At 45.3% G+C, this 20,134-nt stretch overlaps 1 protein-coding gene across 1 annotated transcript in view; it reads right to left on the bottom strand.

The window, feature by feature from the left end:
* The window catches only part of LOC105490719 (EBP like), a 36,306-nt gene extending 18,294 nt beyond the window's left edge, over positions 1 to 18,012 (bottom strand). Inside the window, exon 1 of the mRNA XM_011756604.3 lies at positions 17,779 to 18,012. Coding sequence (XP_011754906.1) covers positions 17,779 to 17,949 — 171 coding nt within the window. The 5' untranslated portion in view covers positions 17,950 to 18,012. The remainder of the gene's footprint in view (positions 1 to 17,778) is intronic.
* Between the last annotated feature and the right edge of the window lie 2,122 nt (positions 18,013 to 20,134).

Raw genomic sequence — 20,134 nt, 5'->3', positions numbered from 1 at the left:
AAAACGGAAACAAACACACATTTCTGAAGAGATAGAAGTGGTACAGTCACTAAAAAAAACTAGAGTTTGGCAGTTTCTTCTAAAACTAAATATGCCATGACCATATGACCCAGCAATTCCACATTTGGGTATTTCTCCCAGAAAAATAAAAACTTATGTTTATACAAAAACAAGTACACGAATGTTCATAGCAGCTTTATTTGTGGTAACTAAAAACTGATGTTCTTCAAAAAGCCGATCCCAAAAGATTACATAGTGATTACATTCATTTTTATTTCTGTATTTATTTTATGAGACACAGTTTTGCTCTGTTGCTCAGGCAAGAGTGCAGTGGCTTGATCTTGGCTCACTGCAAACTCCACCTCCCATGTTAAGGGATTCTCGTGCCTTAGCCTCCCGAGTAGCTGGGATTACAGGCGTGCACCACCATGCCCTCCTTAATTTTTGTATTTTTAATAGAGATGGGGTTTCAGCATGTTGGCCAGGCTGGTCTCGAACTCCTAACCTCAAGTGATCCACCTGCCTCAGCCTCCCCAAGTGCTGGGATTACAGGCTTGAGCCACCATGCCCGGCTCTATGGTTACATTTATGTAACAATTCTCTGAAATGATAGATTTTAGAAATGGAGGACATTATTAGTGGTTGCCAGGGGTTAGGGGATGGAGGTGTGGGAAGGGGGGATGTGTAGTTATAAAAGGAAAACACTAGGGATCCTTGTAGTGCTGGAACTATTCAGTACCTGTACTGTTGTGGTTGATATGCGAATCTACCCAGTTGATAAAATTATATAGAACTTAATACACACACACACACACACACACACACACACACACACACACACCCCTCCACACACAAAAAAACTGAGAAGTCTGAAAAAGATCAGTGGACTGTATCAATGTCCATATGATGGTTATATTATACTATAGTTTTACAAAATGTTTGGTACCAAAATTATCAAAATATAAAATAACTTCATTTTTAGACAGAGTCTTGCTCCCCAGGCAGGAGTGCAGTGGTATGACCTTGGCTCACTGCAACCTCCGCCTACTGGGTTCAAGCAATTCTCCTGCCTTAGTCTCCTAAGTAGTTGGGATTACAGGTGCCCACTACCATGCCTGGCTAATTTTTTGTATTTTTAGTAGAGACGGGGTTTCGCCATGTTGGCCAGGCTGGTCTCGAACTCCTGACCTCAGGTGATCCACCTGCCTTGGCATCCCAAAGTGCTGGGATTACAGGTGTGAGCCACTGCACCCGGCCGAAGATAATTTTTTAAAAACCCACCAAAATGTTACCATTGTGCAAACCTGGGAAAAGTAAACAAGGGACCTCTGTATTATTTCTTACAACTGCATGTGAATCTACAATTACCTCAAAAAAAGTTAATTAAAGAAACAGAGAAAGACATGGGATAAAGAGTACCATGACTAAGTAAATGGACTTTTTTTTTTTTGGCAACTGTCAGGACTTAAAAAAAAAAATTTAGAATGGCCAGGTTTTGGCCTCAGAGGATTTATTGTCTAATTGGATTAACAATGACTTCCAATTCAATAAAGGTTGGAGGAAGATGAGGGAGCTGCAGTTGACAGTGAGGAAAGATTCCAGAGGGAGGCAGGCCTAGAGCTGGGCCTGGGTGGGCAGGCTGAGAGGTGAAGGACAGGGATGGAGCCCAGAGGATGGTATGAGGCCCCTTGGGTCCAGCTTTTGCCCTGCTCAGCCCTGTGGCACAAACAGTGGTGCTCAGGGGTACTGTGTACATTAACAATGTGTGCAGCCATCGCCACCATTTCCAGAACTCTTCATCTTCCAAAACTAAAACAATGTGCCCACTAAACACTAATTCTCCATTTCTTCCCTCTCTCAGCCCAACACCCAGCACTCTACTTTGTACATCTATGACTCTATTTTAGATAACTCGTATAAATGAAATGAGACCAAACATTCATGCTTAGCCTTACAATGGTGATATGCTCTGAGAAAAGCATCATTAGACAGTTTTGTCATTGTGTGGACATCATAGAGTGTATTCACACAAACCTAGGTTGTGTAACACTTACCTCACATGTAGGCTATATGGATAGCCTTTTGCTCCTGGGTTACAAACCTGTACAGCATTACTGTACTGAATACTGTAGGAAATTATAACACAATGGTAAGTATTTGTGCATCTAAATATAGAAAAGGTAATGCATTGCACTACAACATTATGACAGCTATGACGTCTCTAGGCATTAGGAATTTTTCAGCTCCATCATAATCTTAAGGGACAACCGTGGTATATTCCATCCCTTATTGACTGAAACGTCTTTACGCAGTGATGACTGTATTTGTCCTTTCATGTCTGGCTTATTTTACTTAGCATAGCGTCTTCTAGGTTCACCCATGTTGTAGCATGTGTCAGAATTTTGTTCCTTTTTAAGACTGAATCATATTCCACTGTATGTAGGCACTGCATTGTGTTTATTCATTTGCTGATGGACCTTTAGGTTGTTTCCATTTTGGAGTTATTGTGGCTCATAAGTCTGCTGCTATGAACACTGGTTTGCAAGTATCTGTTCGAGTGCCTGGTTTCAATTCCTTTGGGTGTATATGTAGAAGTGGAATTGCTGGAACTTAAGGTAAATGTTTAGCTTTCTGAGGAGCTCCCACACAGCTTTCTGCAGCGCTGGCACCGTTTTGCATTCCCACCAACAATTCTCCACATTCTTGGCCAACACTTGTTATTTTCCTTTGTTGTTATTGTTTTTAATAGTAGTCATCCTAATGGGTGTGAAGGAGTATCTCACCGTGGTTTTGATTTGCATTTCCCCCAATGACTGCCTAGTGATGCTAAACATATTTTCATGTACATATTGACCTCTTTGGAGGAATTTCTATTCAAATCCTTTGTCTGCCTTTGAGGTTTTTTTCATTGTTAAGAATGTAAGTTTTAAAATGGAGATATCATCACTTGGAATTTGAAACCAGTGGGCTAGACTGCCCCATGGGCAAGATTAACCAATAATTCTGCTTAAGTCAAAGCATTTGGTAAAGCAGAGGAGGGGCCATTTTCATAAGAATCTGAGAAGAAGATCTGCGCACCCATCATGAGGGCAAAGGGTCTGAAGTGAATCTTAAGTCCCCCCTCCCCTGCTGCCTGGTAACCTCCTCTTCGGCCTTTAAAAACCCAGTGAAACCCCAGTTCCCTCCTCGGTGCCACCTCTAGGCCTGGACAGAGTCTTCTCACTCACCAGACTGCATGACAATGACTTGTTTCCCTCTCTACTTTCCCCACTAGTAAAGCTCCTTAAGGGTGGGCCAAGGTTGATTACATGCAATACACACCAAATACACATACAATCCCAGGCTGATTCTCCAGACTTTCCACAGCTATCCCTGAATCATGTAGTATTAGCTGGGCCACCTAATTCCTTAGTTCTTCTTATTTTTCAGTGATAGCAGAGATGACATGGGTCCAGAGGTGTGACTTACAAAAGTCCTTGGCTGAAACATTCAGTATATAAAGAAAATGCTCTCATGTGATTTAAAAAATAGGACCCACTGCAGACATGGGCAGGTCTGGTGGGTCAGTGTGCACTGGCACTGTCTAAATAGCAGGTCATGCTTTGCCGGGAAAGGGCAGTGGTTCTACACGAGGACATTGCCCTTGTGTTTTAGGTAAAAAGGGAGCCAAACAGACCAACAAACACTTGGCTTTTCTTCATGAAGTAGGTCACACACCAGTAGCAACTCTCTGATTCTTCCCTCAAACAACTCTAAGAGGTGGTATCCCTTCCCTATATCATCACACTTGTCCGCTCCCACTGCAGCCCATGCCAATCCTGCTGCATCCCACCCCAGGAAGGTCAATCAGATGAAAGTCAGAAAAAGCACATGGTGAAAAGGGGTGAGCGTGTCCATATCAGAGTTCCAGGTGACATCTCTGAAGGTTCCGTGATTCTGAGACTGGCTGGCTCTTACCCTAACAGAACTCACAAATATAAATCAGCAAACACAGGCTCACCACTTTAGGCTGCACCATCCACAGCTGACTCTTATCAATAACAGATTCCATGCAAAAACAAACAAACTAGGTGGTGGGAGGCAGAGGCCCCAGCTTCAGAATGAGACCTGCTATTATGGTGTTAAAGATTATAAAGGCCGGGCGTGGTGGCTCACACCTGTAATCCCAGCACTTTGGGAGGCTGAGGCGGTCAGATCACCTGAGGTCAGGAGTTCAAGATCAGCCTGGCCAACATAGTGAAACTCCGTCTCTACTAAAAATACAAAATACAAATATTAAAAAATACAAAAAAATTAGTCAGGCATGGTGGCACATGCCTGTAGTCCCAGCTACTCAGGAGGGTGAGGCACAAGAATCGCCTGAACCCGGGAGGTGGAGGTTGCAGTGAGCCAAGATTGTGTGTGTGTGCCTGTGCCTGGGTGACAGAGTGAGACTCCGTCTTAAAAAAAAAAAAAAGAGCCGGGCGCGGTGGCTCACGCCTGTAATCCCAGCACTTTGGGAGGCCGAGGCGGGCGGATCACAAGGTCAGGAGATCGAGACCACGGTGAAACCCCGTCTCTACTAAAAATACAAAAAATTAGCCGGGCGCGGTTGTGGGCGCCTGTAGTCCCAGCTACTCGGGAGGCTGAGGCAGGAGAATGGCGTGAACCCGGGAGGCGGAGCTTGCAGTGAGCCGAGATCGCGCCACTGCACTCCAGCCTGGGCGACAGAGCCAGACTCTGTCTCAAAAAAAAAAAAAAAAAAAAAAAAAAAAAAGACCATTCAGGGGCTTTTGAATGAAATCTGCTCTAACCACACAAAGACCTAAGATCAAAGCCACTGAAAACACTACTATTTGCCAGGCACCAAAATTATCTGTAGAATTGTAGAGAATGGAGACAGATATAGTTCCTCCTGTGAATTCATGCTTTATATTAAATGAACTGTACAGTGCTTTTTTCTTCTCCCTTAAAATTGTTTTTATGTTAAATAACCAAATAAACATGGAAAGTTATCAGCTTCAAAGTCTTTAACCACAATGTATGATCGAGATCCAGCCATCTGGAACTAAGATTCACGTTTGAGCTCAATAAGCACTGAGGATCTAAGGATCAGATGAAAGGTGCCTAGTCAACAGCAAAGGACCACATGCAGGATGTTGCTGTAATTGGGAAGGCAGGGCTCCACTAGGTGTTAGGCGAGATATGGTTAAGCTTGAGCAAAAAGTACAACAGACTATTTCTTTCTTTTTTTCTTTTTCTGTCATTTCTATGATAACACGAACGGCAGGCACCTGTCCCTGAAGAAGACCTGACTTTATTTAGAGACAGACTTACTACATAAAGGTAAAGTGACATGAGGTCCAGATCACTTTCCAGTACTTCAGCAATAACAATGAAAAAGGGAGGGAGGGAAGGAGAAAAAGAGAAGAAAAAGTGACAGATGGGCAAGTGCAGCAAAACTTGAAAATGTAGAATCTGCTCACTGATACTGTACTAGTCTCTCTACATCTGTGAATGTTTGAAACTGTTCACAGTAAAACTTAATTTTAAAAAGATACATAGGTTTACACCTGTAATCCCAGCACTTTGGGAGACTGAGGCAGGTGGATCACAAGGTCAAGAGTTCAAGACCAGCCTGACCAACATGGTGAAACCTCGTCTCTACTAAAAATACAAAAACTAGCTGGGCGTGGTGGCACGCACCTGTAATCCCAGTTACTTGGGAGGCTGAGGCAGGAAAATCGCTTGAACCCAGGAGACAGAGGTTACAGTGAGTAGAGATGGTGCCACTGCACTCCAGGCTGGGTGACAGAGCGAGACTCTGTCACAAAAACAAACAAACAAACAAAACAACATCAAAAACATTAGTTGGGTGCAGTGGTGTGTACCTGTAGTCCCAGCTACTCAGGAGACTGAGGTGGGAGGATCAGTTGGGCCCAGCAGTTCAAGGCTGCAGTGAACCATGATTGCACCACTGTACTCGGGCCTGGAGGACAGAGAGAGACCCTGCTTCTTAAAAAAAAAATGGTTGGGGGGATACATAGCAACTTGTCAAATTCCAATATGGTACCACTAGAGAAAGCCAGTCTCAGCGCTTGGTGCTACACCTGTAAGGGATCAGAGAAGGGCACTCCTTGCATTTCTGGACTCCAGACTCAGGATCCTGCAGTTGCAGGGGCTCCCTGCCTTCATGCTAGAAACAGGCAAGCACAGGACTCAGACCACAGTGGTTACAAGAAACACAGCACCTGAGGTTCCAGACAGCCTGAGGCTTAGCTCCTCCAGGACCCTCTCCAGACCCAAAGCGTCCTGGGTGTCCTGGTCTGGATCAGCCTAAATGAGCACAGGCAAAAAGCAACAGAGATCTGCAGCATGTGTCAGGCAGAGCACACCTCAAAAGCAAGCAGTTTGCCACCTCCTTCCCCGCAGATGCACTTTTTTATCAGACACACTGGTGTTTCAGCACTCAACAGTACTTGAGTTGCCTGATTATTCAGGTCTCAATAAACCACAGTGCAAACCTGCTTACTTCTCTCTCCATCTTCTGCTCTCCTGCAGGCAAAAGACACTTGAATAACACTGCACCTCGGTTCCCAGTCACAGGAGACTCAGAATGCACTCCCTCCCCACCCCCCACACACACATGCACGGACACACACGCCCGTGCACAGGCGCGCGCACACACACATGCATGCACGCACGCTTACCAGGGGAGGTGGACTTCAACCTGGTGAGAGGTGCTGAAACTCAATGTACCTCCTCACGGGAACCAATGGGAATGTTCGTATAAGTTTGGCGCCGTGTTGAGGGTTAAAATAAATAGTAGCACAAAAAGGATGAAGAGTAAGGAGAGGTGATGGCCGTGATCAGAACAGAAAGGAAAAAACTCCCACTATTCACATATTTTCTTGTGCCCTCTTGGTAAAGGACCAGGCATCAAAATGCCAGCTCTGGGTGATACATGCTGAGCAAATTCTTTCTTGTCCATTTAGGACTGCAGAGGAGCTGCCCAGAATCAGGCTTTTGCTCCCTCTGATCAGAGGCCTTTTCTCCTCCCTAAACCAATGTCTGCAGTGCCCACAACACCTATGGCAGGAAGATATTTCAGTGGATTTTTCTTTACTCTTCTGATATTTCTTCTGGTGGTATACCTTTTAAAATTTTACCTTAAAAAAAAATTATATAAGCCCAGGAATTCAAGATGGGCCTGGGCAACATGTGAAACCCCATCTCTACAAAAAATACAAAATTAGCTGGGTGTGGTGGCGTGCGCCTGTAGTCCCAGGTGGGTAAGGTGGAAGGACCACTTGAGCCCAGGACGTCGAGGCTGCAGTGAGATGAGATTGTGCCACTGCACTCCAGCCTGGGCAACAAAGCAAGACCCTGTTTAAAAAAAAATATATATATATATGACTGGGTGCAGTGGCTCATGCCTGTAACCCCAGCACTTTGGGAGGCTGAGGTGGGCAGATCACAATGTCAGGAGATGGAGACCATCCTGGCCAACATGGTGAAACCCTGTCTCTACTAAAAATACAAAAATTAGCCAGGCGTGGTAGCATGCACCTGTAGTCCCAGCTACTCGGGAGGCTGAGGCAGGAGAATTGCTTGAACCCGGGAGGCGGAGGTTGCAGTGAGCCGAGATCGCGCCACCACACTCCAGCCTGGCAACAGAGCGAGACTCCATCTCAAAACACAAAACAAAACAAAACAATCCCACAAAACAAACAAGTAAAAATATCTATGATACAAGTTTAAAAAACCCCAAAAAACTATAAAAAGGTACAAAGCAAAGAATAAAAGCCTCTCTCCCTCCTGACTCCCAATCACATTTCCCAGAGATGACCACTGTTAAATTCCATGGTAGCCTTCAAGACATATTTCAGGTTTATATTAATAAGCACTTATAAATATTTAAAATATTTTCTCCCTGCTATGAATTTTCCTACTATTAACCCAGAGGGTGATGAGGAAAATTTCATAATACTTATTTAAGTTCCACATATCAAAAAATGTGGTTTAAAAAATACAGGAAAGTTCCTACTGGACATATGTTATATAACATAACTGAACTATACTTAGTTGAGCTAACAAAATCAGCTTAAAAATTAAAATGTATTATAGCAAATAAAGAAAGGCCAGTCTCATTTTTCTCTTAAGATGTCCAGGCATGTAATTTTTTTTTTTTTTTTTTTAAGATGGTCTCGTTCTGTTGCCCAGGCTGGAGTGCAGTGGCATGATCTCGGCTCACTACAACCTCTGCCTCCTGGGTTCAAGCAATTCTTCTGCCTCAGCCTCCCAAGTAGCTGGGATTAGAGGCACACGCCACCACGCCTGGCTAATTTTGGTATTTTTAGTAGAGACAGGTTTTCACCATGTTGGCCAGACTGGTCTCAAACTCCTGACCTCAGGTGATCTGCCTGCCTCGGCCTCCCAAAATGCAGGGATTACAGGGGTGAGCCACCACGCCCGGCCCAGGCATATAAGGGTTTTAACAACATATTTTATAGACTTAAAGACAGCTATAAGCCAAAGCTCAGATCAAACAAATCATTAAGTTATGCCAGCTACTTCCATTGATAATTAAATATCCAATTTAAAGAGCATGCTCAATTTACTCATTCTAATCCTTAAGGAAAAATTTAGCTGAAAAAGTTCTTACAGAAATAAAAAGAACACATACTGAGGCTGAGTATGTATTTGAATGTATCTGTTTTTTGTTGTCAGTATGTTTGAATGAAGACCTAGAGAAAACAGGGCAACATTCACTTTCAAGAGTGGGAGAATGAACTAGAGCAGGAATAGAATCAGTATATAAATCCTGTCAACATTTATTAGCATTTGCAAATCGGACTCACAAAACCTCAGCCTAATCAGACTGGATTTTTGCACGTCATGGCAACAGCATACATCATTGTTTCCGGAGGGATCAGCTGCAGCAGCCTCCTACGGTCCTTTGGTGACAAGGCTTTAATGACTCCATAAATGTATGCTGCCCAGCTGCTGCCTGCTTAATGAGACGACCATTTCCACTTGAGGGAACCTGCTCAGCAGCCAGTTGTCACCTAACATTCACAGGAGACCACGCTGGTCTCTTTCAGAACTACCAGGATCAAAGAGTTACACGAGTTCTATGGTTCCTACAACATAGCAGTATTACTGTTTGATTTAGGACTTGAAACACTTTTCTCTCTTTTCAAGAATATACCCTTCTCTGCCAGAAGGTTGTTACTTCTCAGATTAAAGATGTGAAAGGAAACCTTCCAAGGCTCATCTTAATTGGACAAATACATCATCACTTTAGTACACAGGGATTGGATGACAAAAGCTAATCCGGGTATGGAATATGGCAAGGAGGATTCACTAAGAGGATGGAGGAGAGAATTACATTTACTGAACTCTATCAAGTGCCAGGTGCCTTACATCCTTGCCATTCAAATACAGTCAACGAATCACAGCCTGGCAATCACTTGGGAGCTGGTTACCACTGCAGAATCTCGGATGATCCCCGGATGATCTGTGTGCATGGTCAAACTTGAGAAGCACCGCGCTAAGTTATAAGGCTTTATTTAATTCTCACAGTCCTTTGAAGAAAACATTATTTCCATACTTCACAGGTAAGAAAACTAAGACAGAAAGTTTCCTTCCTTCTTTTCCTCCTCATTACAGAAAGGATTTGCAGGGGAAAGGGGCATGCCCAAGTTTCTGAGTTGGTCATCGGGAAAGCTGGCGTTCAAGGGTGCACCTACTGCACCCAAAGGCCTGTGCTCTTTCCACCTTCCCCCACCGCCCCAGGCTCCTTGAATGATGGTCAGACTCCACCTAGAATACCGTGTTTAGGAATTGGTGCTGCATGCACGCATTCATCCATTCATCCATTTATTTATTGAGCTCGAGTCTTGCTCTGTCACCCAGGCTGGAGTGCAGTGGTATCATCTCGGCTTACTGCAACTTCCACCTCCCAGGTTCAACCAATTATCATGCCTCAGCCTCCCAAGTAGCTGGGATTACAGGTGTGCACTGCCACACCTGGCTAAGTTTTTGTATTTTTAGTAGAGACGGGGTTTCATCATGTTGGCCAGGCTGGTCTTGAACTCCCAACCTAAGGTGATCCGCCCACCTCAGCCTCCCAAAGTGCTGGGATTACAAGCCTGAGCTCACACTTGTAATCCCAGCACCTTGGGAGGCCGAGGAGGGTGGATCACGAGGTCAGGAGATTGAGACCATCCTGGCCAACATGGTGAAACCCTGTCTCTACTAAAAATACAAAAAAAAATTAGCCGGGCATGGTGGCAGGCACCTGTAGTCCCAGCTACTCAGGAGGCTGAGGCAGGAGAATGGCATGAACCTGGGAAGCGGAGCTTGCAGTGAGCTGAGATCACACCACTGCGTTCCAGCCTGGGTGACGGAATGAGATTCCATCTCAAAAACAAAAACAAAGAACAAAAAACAAGCCTGAGCCACCGCACCAGGCCTGGTACTGCATTTGAAAATGCAACCTGTGGCATGTATGAGGGTGAGTGGTTAAGTTTCAATCATATATGTTTATCAGAATGACTAAAAACAAAAGTAAAAACCACAAAAATGCTAAGTGCTGGTGAGGCAACAGGAACTCTCACACACTGCTAGTGGGAACGCACAATGGTACGGCCACCACGGAAAGCAGGTTGGCAGTTTCTACTAAAATGAAAGAATCCCACTCCAAGGCCTTGGCCTAGGAGAAAGGAAAATATGCCCACACAGACTTGGATGCAGGTATCTATTAGCAGCATTATTTGTAATAGTCAAAAACTAGGAACAACCCATTTGTTCATTAACTGATAAATGAATTGAGATACATCCACAGACTGGAACACTACACAGCAACTTATGTTAAATAAAGACTTTGTATGTATGATTTCATTTTATAAAATTACAGGAACAGCAAAACTTTAAAGACAGAAGGCAGATGGGTGTTTGTTGGGGCTGGTGATGGGGACTGGGATCCTCTTCAAAGGGACATGAGAAAACTTTTACTAGAAGCGTGATGGAAACGTTCTGTACTGTGATTGCAAGGGTGGTTACACAACTCTACACAATCACTCAAATTCACCAAACTGTACACAGAATGGGTGAGTTTTATTATACATAAATTATAACAATAAAGCTGGAGGGAGGAAAAGGGGAATTTAGACAAGTGGCTGGTAACTATATAAATACAGGTATATCTCAACAGCTTTCACTATAGTAACAATAATCAGTCTAAACACAAAGGAAAGGCCAGGCGTAGTGGCTCATGCCTGTAATTCCAGCACTCTGGGAGGCCCAGGCGGGTGGATCACTTGAGGCCAGGAGTTTGAGATCAGCCTGGGCAACATGGCAAAACCCCTTCTCTACTAGAAACACACACTAAAATTAGCTGGGCATGGTGGCACATGCCTATCATCCCAGCTACTTGGGAGGCTGAGGCAGGAGAACTGCTTGAACCCAGGAGGCAGGGACTACGATGAGCTGAGATCGTGCCACTGCACTCCAGCCTGGGCGACAGAGGGAGACTCTGTCTCAAAAAATTAAATTAAATTAAATAAAACAAAATACAAAGGAGAAATACAGTAGCAATGAAAATATAAAATGTTTTGAAATAAACTTTAAGAGACTATAACAGAAGATTTAAACAAATTGCAATCTACCCAGTTCTTAGAAGGCAGACTGTATTATAAAAATATCATTTAATCTCAAACTAATCTGTAAAGCTAAGAAAACCACAATCAAAATACCAAGTATTAGAACTTGGCAAAGTGAAATTATTTTTTATTTTTGAGACAGGATCTCACTCTGTCCCCCAGGCTAGAGTGCAGTGGCACGATCTCGGCTCACTGCAACCTCTGCCTCCCAGGCTCAAGCGATTCTCCTACCTCAGCCTCCCAAATAGCTGGGATTGCAGGTGCAGGCTACCGCACGCCTGGCTAATTTTTGTACACACCCGGTCAGCAAAGTGAATTTAAAAGTACATTTGGAAGGATATATCATAAGTTTTAAAGTGTTTAAAAAAGAATAGTAGGGAAAAATTTGCTTTATCAGATATTGAACTACATTATAGTGCTGAAATTTTCAATATCTGATAAAACAGTGGCTAGAACTGGAACCAAAAGATTCATAAAAGAGAACTAAATTCAAAAATCCCCAAACATATCTATGCATATAAAATACTTCAGTATATGATAAAGGTGGCATTTCAAATAAGTGGGGAAAGAATGGATTAGTCAATAAAGGGGGTTGACAACACTTTCTTGCCCTTTCTCCCCAAAAGCATAATAAAGTGTGGGTGAAACTGTACTAATACATGAACACCTCTTATAGATCATTAAGGAAAAGACAAACATCCCCATTGAAAAACAGGCTTATAGAAGGAGGATCTCAAGATCCACGCCCCAGAATCTCGTCCCAAAGCCTAGCACCAAAACAGCAAAGCAGTCCTCCTTCAAGAAAACTGAAGGCACCGCCGGGCGCGGTGGCTCAAGCCTGTAATCCCAGCACTTTGGGAGGCCGAGGCGGGCGGATCACAAGGTCAGGAGATCGACCCGGTCTCTACTAAAAATACAAAAAATTAGCCGGGCGCGGTGGCGGGCGCCTGTAGTCCCAGCTACTCAGGAGGCTGAGGCAGGAGATGGCGGGAACCCGGGAGGCGGAGCTTGCAGTGAGCCGAGATCGCGCCACTGCACTCCAGCCTGGGCAACAGCGTGAGACTCCGTCTCAAAAAAAAAAAAAAAAAAAAAAGAAAACTGAAGGCACCCGGGCATGGTGGCTCACGCCTGTAATCTCAGAACTTTGGGAGGCCCAGGCAGGCAGATCACGAGGTCAGGAGTTCGAGACCAGCCTGACCAACATGGTGAAACCCTGTCTCTACTAAAAATACGAAAATTAGCCGGGCATGGTGGCACGTGCCTGTAATCCCAACTACTCGGGAGGCTGAAGCAGAAGAATCACCTGAACCTGGGAGGCGGAGGTTGCAGTGAGCCAAGATCATGCTATTGCACTCCAGCCTGGGCAAGAGAGTGAGACTTCGTCTCAAAACTCCTCCATGGCCAAGCACACATCAGACAGAGAGAGCTGCCTGCCGTGCCTGCACTTTTACCCTTCCTCGGCCATCCTCTCGCCCAGACCTTTATCTTCAAAGGAACCAAGATCCCCCAGCCTGCCCCGAGGTGCCTCTGGAGCTACCCTCCTGCCCTTCCTCCTCCCACCACCAAACTTCTGCAGGACTTTCATCTACTGCCCAGCTTCTCCTCTACCCGGCCTGTAAGTGTTTGGCTTCTGGAGCCTCCCTCCCATCAATCCCACTCTCACCACTGACTTTCTGGTTGCCAGGTGCCTCACCTTTTATTTCCTTTCTTTGTTTTTAATGGTGCTACAGCAATTTATCAGTGTTCTTGAAATTCCATTCCGTGGATCCCAGGACCCCAGCGCCCTCCTGGTTCGTGGTCTTGCCCACTCTCTCCTAGGATAGATATTTTAAAAGATCCTGCTCTTATTCCTCAGCTCTTTTACCCTTCTGTCCTCTCCAGCTCAGCAAAAGCACTCATACCTGGGGCTTCCTGCTATCTCCCCCAACTCAGAAAAGAATTCCCAGCACTCTCTCTTCCGCCCTGACTCTGTCTCTCCAACTCAGTGCATATTTTCAATTGCCTTCTGGCCATTCTCTCTCTCTTCTTTTTGAGATGGGGTCTCACTCTGTCACCCAGGCGGGAGTGCAGTGGCGTAATCATAGCTCACTGCAGCCTCGATCTCCTGGGTTCAAGCAATCCTCCCACTTCAGCCTTCTGAGTAGCTGGGATCACGGGCATGCAGCACCACGCTCAGCTAATTTTTCTGCAGAGATGAGGCCTCACTATGTTAGCAAGGCTGGTCTCGCAGCTCCTAGCCTCAAGCAATCCTGCCTCAGCCTCCCGAAGTGCTGATTACAGGTGTGAGCCACTGCCCGGCACTATTCTCTCTTAACCACACACTAGGACCCCTGACTCATAGTTCTAAAGCCAGATTTTGCTGTCTTACTTAATATGCTCACCATTACCCATGTTGCTCAGGCCCTAAGCCCAACATCATGTCCACCCCCAATCTACAAGTGGCCACTTTGACTTACCACATTCTCCCCTGGAAAGTCTCTCACAGTTAGCTTTCCTCCCCATTTTACCTTCCAACACCACCTTGGCTTGCCTCTTTTTTTAAAAAAATGACTCCCCAAACTACAGCAGTTGCTTTTTGTTGATCTTCTTGCCCCTTAACTCCATCCTTTCCAGTCCAACCTGCACCATGTTGGGAGACAATTCTCCATGAATATCTCACATCCTGCACTGTCTGGGTCTCTGAGCAAAGACATTTACATCAATTTTAAGACTGTTTCTATAATGAGCCTTTCCAGGGTAGTCAACCTGGGAGAGAGCTCCCTCTAGAGAGGTTCTAGGTGGTAAAGATCAAGACCTCACCTCCTCCTCCTCCTCAGAGGTTGACATTCCTAAGATAAGGTCTCTCCAGAGAGAAGTATGCGCAGGCCACCGCCAGCTCCCAACAAGATGGACGCGTAGTTCTGGGGTCCCTTTCTTGTAATGCATCCCACTGCATGTACAGGCAGTAACATCTGGCCTTCATTATGTTGCCCCGTGGGGCTTGGGCCTTGGGGAATCAAACTGGACTACCTTGTTAACTTCTAAGTTGGGTAAAATCTCGGACCCTAGAGTTTCTGACTTAACACATCACCACCAAATTATCTTTCTGAAGATCTGCTTTGGCCACGTGATTTCCCTGCTTGAAATCCTTCAATGGCTTCCCACTACAGAATACAGTTCTTACCTGTCACCTTTCCAGCTGGTCCTCTCACTTCTTCCTTATGTAAACCCTGTGCTCCTGTCAATCTGGACCCCAGGATGTGTTCCATACACAGGCATTCATATACTGCCTCATGTTTCTGGACATGCCTGAACGCTATACTTAGATTGCAGAAGAGATAAAATTTTACCCATGAAGCACCAGTGCCTAGGTTGCCACCATTTCCTTCTTCCAGTATGTTGCCATGGCTCCTTCTGGGTAGGCTGATGGGAAGACAGCCTGCTCTCTGCTGTAGTCATAACGAGATGAACTGATGACCAGTGCTGGGGCCCAAGGTGACTGTGCTCTGGTTGGACATCTGGAAAATGAACTGCCCCTGAGAATGCTTGGCTTGAAACTGTCCAACAGGATAGCTCTCAATTTGATGGCAGCCAAAAAACCTACAGAGCTCCTCTCTTTAAGAAGTGTCAGGGGGTAAGGAGAGGCAACTCATCTTCTAGTGAATAAGTGAGTTGTAATTTTGGTTCTCCCCTAAGCTCTACATCTTAGTCTTAGCTTGTCCCACATTTCTGGGTGTTCTTGCAATAAATTCCCAAGCAAAGACAACATGGGCATGTATTTTCTTGCAGCCTCAACTGCTTAATTCAAGTGCTCTCCCCACTGATCTCTGAGACATGTGTACAAAGACGGTGGATGCATTTTATTGTGGTGGACACAATAAAAATGTGTTCACTAGTATGGGCTGGTTAAGTGATCACATTCATCAAATATAAGATACATCCCAATTTCAGAGACATTAAAATATCAATCAAATGGCCTACAGTAGTTACGTGATATAGTTGATTGTTCTAATATGTGAAAAAATGTGGGTCTTAGACTTGGAGAACTAAGGTATGGTATATTCACACAGTGGACTACTTTGCAGCTGGGGTAGGTAATGGCATAAAAGGAGGTGTGTGTTGTGTTACCTGTAAAAACCTGTGCTTGAAAAATAAACAGTTTTAAACTAGGGGGTGAACACACGCATATAGTTTAAGTATTTTTACAGCTTTTTGTATGTCTAAGATATGTTATATACTTTTCTTTTTTTTTCCCAAGCTGGAGTCTTGGAAAAGTCCAAGGCTGGAGTGCAGTGGCTTGATCATGGCTCACTACAACCTCCACCTCCCAGGTTCAAGCAATTATCCTGCCTCAGCCTCCCAACCATCTGGGATTACAGGCACCTGTCACCACATCCGGCTAATTTTTGTATTTTTAGTAGAGATGGGGTTTCACCATGTTGGCCAGGCTGGTCTTGAATTCCTGACCTCGTGATCCACCCGCCTCAGCCTCCCAAAATGCTGAGATTACAGGCATGAGCCACTGTGTCCAATATGTTATACATTATACATATACATTCCGATATGCTATAAAGTTATACCTAGCCAATATGTTATACATTTTTCTCCAAATAGGACTAGCAACATTTTTGTTATGTTATACATTTTTATGTTATACATTTTGTTATACATAACAAATTATGTTATACATTTTTTCTAACTGGGCCTAGCAACCTGCTTTATCTCCCCTGTTCTGTGGGAGACCTCGTGTTCAAGTGATAGCTTAAAAATCAATTCTCGGCTGGTCGCGGTGGCTCACGCCTGTAATCCCAGCACTTTAGGAGGCCAAGGTGGGCAGATCATCCGACGTTAGGGGTTCGAGACCAGTCTGGCCAACATAGTGAAACCTCATCTCTACTAAAAATACAGAAATTAGCCGGGCGTGGTGATAGGCGCCTGTAATCCCAGCTACTCCGGAGGCTGAGGCAGGAGAATCGCTTTAACCCAGGAGGCGGCAGTGCACCGAGATAGTGCCACCACACTCCAGCTGGGGACAGAGTTAGACTCTGGCTCAAGAACAAAAAAATAAAAAATAAAAAAGTAAAAAAAAAAAAAAGACAAAAACAAATCAATTCTATAAAGGAGTTGAGAGAAACATTCACTGTCCCTTATCTCTACATGTTGCTTATCAGAATAAAAAAAAATTCCAGCAACATCAGTCATGGGCACAAAGCCAACTCGCAAACATTTACAGAACTCGATGATTACCCAAAACTCGGCTTGCTTTCTCAATACTACTGACTTTAGTTTCACTTAGCCACAGGTGTGTCTAGAGTTAAACAAGGTCAACTTTACAAAAAGATATTTGGGCATAGTTTTTAAAAAACTTAAAAGTGTGTGTGCGCGCGCGCGTGTGGTGGGGCATTTCAATATAAATGCCTTAAACACAACCTTCCTATTTTATAAAATGGGTTGAATCTTTAAGGACACATATTTCCTAAAACCTCGACTGATACACAGAGTGCAAACTTGGGAGCCAGACTAGACCGCCTCAGAATCATGCCAGCTGTGTGGCACTGGAAAGTCACCTAACTTTGCAGCGCCTACCTTCACCTCTGTAAAATGGGAGACAATAATAACTCATTTATGGATGCTGTAAAGATCTGAAATTTTAAACTCAGTAATGCGCCTGGCACATATTAGACGCGGGTGTTTCGTTTGTCTCGGCAAAGGCTTCGGGTTTTGGGCCAATAGCCTTGCTGCCTCTGGAGCATCTCTCCTTGCACCCTACCCTCTGGGGCATTTAAAAATTACCTCAACTCTACTCTCAATTATTTCCAGTTCAACATTTATGTGCAGGTTACAAAGCCGAGGAAACTGAGGTTCTAGCCTTTGGGTATCTTCTAAACTAACACAGCACGTACAGAAATTTTTTTAAGTTTGGTGGAGGAATCGGCAGCACAAGGCAAGCGGCGTTCTGTTCACAGACCTGGGAATCAGAACTCTGGGCGCCGCGGCCTCCAGGCGCCTCTCGGCTCCCCGCAGACTTCCTGCCCCAGGAGGAGGGGCGGTCAGCTTGCTGCAGAAAGCCGCCGGACCCCCTGCACCCCGCCTTGCCGCCCCCCACTCCCACTCTCTGGAATGGGGAGCGAAGGGTCTAGGCGATAGCACTTACCAGCGCGAAGTGCACCAGCGCGTCGTAGCAGAGCCAGATGAGCGCCCCGCGGTCGGCCGCCCCCCGCCCGCGGCCCAGGCGCAGGCCCAGAGCGCAGCCCGCCGCCAGCAGCGCGGCGCACAGCAGCAGCGACCCGCCAGCCTCGGCCTCCAGCTCCCACTCAGCGCCCATGCTTCCGGCTCCCGACGCCAGCGGCCAGAGACCATGAGGCAGAGGAAAGCCGGGAGAGAAACGACGGGGCGGGGCTGGCCGGAAAGGGGCGGAGCCGGATGGCCAAAGAGGAGCGGAGCTGAATGGCCAAGGCGGTCCGGGGAGGAACGGGGCTCCTCGGCAGGGTCGGGACCAGCGCTAGTATTCCCTGCCCGCCTCGCACCCTCGCCATCCTGCTGAGCCCAGAGGTTTTGTCAGGTCCCGCGCATGGAGGTTCCTTAGGAGGACCGTGCTCACCAACTTGCTCAACTCCCTCGACCAAACCTGTTCCCAAACCAAGCCTGGAGGATTGGTAATAGGGCCACACCCTTTGATGTTGTTTGATTTTTAACAAGGCTCAAACTTTAAGCCACAAAGTGAAGCCCAGGTAGTGGAAATTTTGCCAGTAGACCGGGGCAGAATTTTAGAGGCGAAAGGTTTCAATTAGGCTCCTGCAAGCCTTACCAAGGAGGTGAGGGGGTTAAGGGTGTTTTCAGCCACCAGCCGGCTTAAAGCCCTTGTGGCCTACTTTGACAATCTTTCCATTTCTCCAGAAAAGTAGAAGTGTGGGTGAGAGGAGCGGTAAGTCCTATTGGCTTGGCGATAGATGTGTTTCACCTGTGGCAGGCCAGGTCTCACTATCGCAGGCCTCCATCACACCTGTTTCAGCACTGACTGACTGGTTAAGTTAAATATTAAAAGCTGAAAGAGTCAGTGCCCGTATACAAAGGCTGGAAAGTAACAAAAGCCCACGAAGTTTTGCCTAGGCCTTTCTTGGGCCTTGAAGCATGACAAGATAACGAAGGAATTCTTAACAGGACCCGTTTAGGATTAAACAAGTTTTATTGGGGGATCTGAAGAAACTCCCCAGGCCTCCACAAACAAGTTTATTGGGGGTCTGGAGGAATTCCACAAGCCTCCATGATTTTAGCAGGAGACAAAATAAGGGTAATCATCCCAGCAGCCAGACCCATTTAGATTAAGTAAATTTACTGAGGCTCCAGAGGAAGGTCTTCAGGATGAGAAGTTGTTAATCACTTGTGTCTTTAGATGAATGCACTCTTACACGTAGAGATACAGCTTAGAAGGTATATACACGCTGGAAAAACTTTGTAATTATGAGTTGGTCTGGCAATAATTTCCAGACCTTCTCCCTGTAACCGGTTGCAGAAATAAAAACTCTTCTTCCGCGGTTCATCTGCACCTTGTTAATTGGGCTGCCCAACCCCCAGTTTGGTCCGGGAACAAACCTACATTATTTAACTTCACAACCCTATGAGGTCAGTGAAACAAGCCACTCACAAAAACATACTTATGATTCCACTTACAGGAAATGTCTAAAATAATCGATTTGCAGAAACAGAATGGTGGTTACCAGGGGCAGGGCGGGGAGGGGGGGCGTGGGGAAAAGTGGAGTGTTATTTATTGGGATAGTTTCAGATTTGCAAGATGATGTTCTGGAGATTGGTTGCACAACAACGTGAACATACTTTACTGAGCTGCACACTAAAAATGGTTAAGATGGCAAATTTTATGTGTATTTTACAATTATAAAAAAAATGCTGGCACTGAACACAAGAACTTTTTCCCCTGGTCACTTTCTATACCATTTTTTTTATAGCAGTTAACACCAGATAGAATGATCCTTGTTTATGCACTTATTGCTAATCTCTTGCCACTACAATGTAAGTCTTCAAGGCCAGGGGTTGTGGCTACCTTTTTACTGCTGTATCCCTGGCACCTATTACAGAGTTTGGCATATACTAGCTGCTCAGTTAAATAACTGGCGACTGAGTATGGCCAATCTAGCCACCTATGCTCTGGATCCTGTCCTGTAACTAACTTATCACCCTTTAGGGACCATGCTGCCCACCTCCTCTTCGGAGCAAAATAGAAACTGAAAAAACTGATCAGATCCCCTGTCTTCATGTCTTGACCCTGCTCCTCAGCCCTTTCTACTCTAGTTCCTGCCTTATCACACTGATACAGCTCTCACTAAGGTGACTACTGGCCTCCCCATCAGTGAACCCAAAGAGCAGTTCGTTTTCTTAGTTTACTTCTGAGCAGCATCACAGCACTGAAATATTTTTCCTTTTTCTTTTTCTTTTCTTTTTTTTTTTTTTTTTGGAGACGGAGTCTGGCTCTGTCGCCCAGGCTGGAGTGCAGT

Source organism: Macaca nemestrina, chromosome 16, assembly GCF_043159975.1.
Source record: "Macaca nemestrina isolate mMacNem1 chromosome 16, mMacNem.hap1, whole genome shotgun sequence".
In the NCBI taxonomy this organism is placed as follows: domain Eukaryota; kingdom Metazoa; phylum Chordata; class Mammalia; order Primates; family Cercopithecidae; genus Macaca; species Macaca nemestrina.
The sequence above is the reverse complement of the archived record's forward strand: the minus strand, read 5'-3'. Positions and strand labels throughout refer to the sequence as shown.